At 61.7% G+C, this 1,579-nt stretch overlaps 1 protein-coding gene across 1 annotated transcript in view; it reads right to left on the reverse strand.

The window, feature by feature from the left end:
• The window catches only part of LOC104278639 (membrane progestin receptor gamma-like), a gene marked incomplete at its 3' end in the record, with an annotated part of 3,434 nt that extends 3,207 nt beyond the window's left edge, over positions 1–227 (reverse strand). Inside the window, exon 1 of the mRNA XM_009875669.1 lies at positions 177–227. Coding sequence (XP_009873971.1) covers positions 177–227 — 51 coding nt within the window. The remainder of the gene's footprint in view (positions 1–176) is intronic.
• Positions 228–1,579: the final 1,352 nt, after the last annotated feature.

Consider the following 1,579-nt stretch of genomic DNA (forward strand, 5'->3'; position numbering starts at 1 on the left):
ACCCGCGGGCCCGGGGTCATGGCGGGCCCCCCCCCCCGCCATGAGAAGGGGTCCCAGGGAGGGGCTGAGCACTGCCCCAGGGGGACAAGGACACCCCAGCACGCTGTTCCCGCCTGCCACCTCCCAAACCCCCCCACCTCCGAGCCTCGGGCTCAGGGAAGAACAGCTCCTCTGACCTTAGGCACTTGGTTGATGCTGAGCAAGCGGGGTAGCTTGAGGCTCAGCATCGCGTGGGTCGGGGCTCCGGCTCCGAGGGACGTGTTCAGCTCGGCTTCCCTGGGGACGAGCCCCGGCGGTGCCTCACACCCCTCCTGGCCACATCTCACACCCCGCTGGAGAAACGATGGGACGGAGCTGCCCCGTGATGGCCGAAGTGACGCTTCCTGGGCTGAGGACGGGTGGCCTGGGGGAGACGAGCATCCGTGGGGACGTGGCACAGTGTCCCAAACCCACACGTGGAAAACGCTTCCTGGGGGGATTTCACGTGGCACGGGGAGGGGAGATGGCATCCATCCCTGGAAGGGAACGTGGGATCCCTCCCCACCACCCGTACCCAAGTGGGACGAGGGGACAAGGGCAGGGCAGCGTGTCCCTGTGCCCACCACCTAAAGGGACTGAACCCCACTGTTATCACCCCAACAGAGCCAGGGGTGATGGGGGAACAGCACCCACATCCCCCAAGCACCTTGAGGTCGCACAGAAAGCCCTGAGCATGGGCTGGGGGGCTGTGGGGTGCAGGCAGGTCCCCTCGGAGAAGTGAGGCAGATGCCCAGGCTGGTGCCCCTGTACCCCCCGTCAAGCATCCCAGCACCGTGGTGCAGCCCCTCCAGTCCCAACGCCCCCATCTCTTACCTGCTGGTGGCTTCGACACCGCTGCCTCTCTCCACTCCACCTCCACCTCCGGTCTGTGAAGTAAAGGTGAAAAAAAAAAATAAATCATCATCTCCTGCACCTTCCTGCATGAGAACACTCAGCCCAAGGGGAAGCCAGACGAGAAAGGAGCTCGAGGGTTGTTTTTTGAGATCACTTCACACCGGGACGCACCGAGGTTCAGCCGTCAGCACATATTGCCAGTCCCAAATAAACCCCTTGGCTGCCCTTCCCTGGCCGCTGGCGTTGCCCTTCGTCTTCCCCTGCTCTTCCTCCCTGCGGCCGAGCAACCGACCCGGGCAAAACGCCGTGGGCCACCGCGTGCGGGGAGTGCCCGGAGAGAGGGAGGTGGCAGGGAGGCGGTTAACAGAAGGGAAAAAAATTAACGAGGCAAAGAGAGCAATAAACCCGACATAAAATAAAATTGGAAATGCCTTTAGTTAAAGATTAGACTTTAAATCAGGAGCTTTTTCGTGGCTGTTGGAGTGCAGGAGGGCTGTCTCGAAGCTACATGAGAACCTGCAGCCCGCAGTGATCCCTTCGCTGTTCTCCGGGGTGGGAAGGGGACCTTATCCCTCAGGACCCAGCTGGTGGGATGGAGGGAGGAAGGGAGGGCAGGGAGGGAAGGCAGGGAAGGGGAGCTGCCCTTGGTTATTTGCATGCTCCAGAAATAAAGGGCAGCCGGGCACAGAGCTTTGCTTTTGCCTGT

Source organism: Apaloderma vittatum, unplaced genomic scaffold, assembly GCF_000703405.1.
Source record: "Apaloderma vittatum isolate BGI_N311 unplaced genomic scaffold, ASM70340v1 scaffold24900, whole genome shotgun sequence".
NCBI lineage: Eukaryota > Metazoa > Chordata > Aves > Trogoniformes > Trogonidae > Apaloderma > Apaloderma vittatum.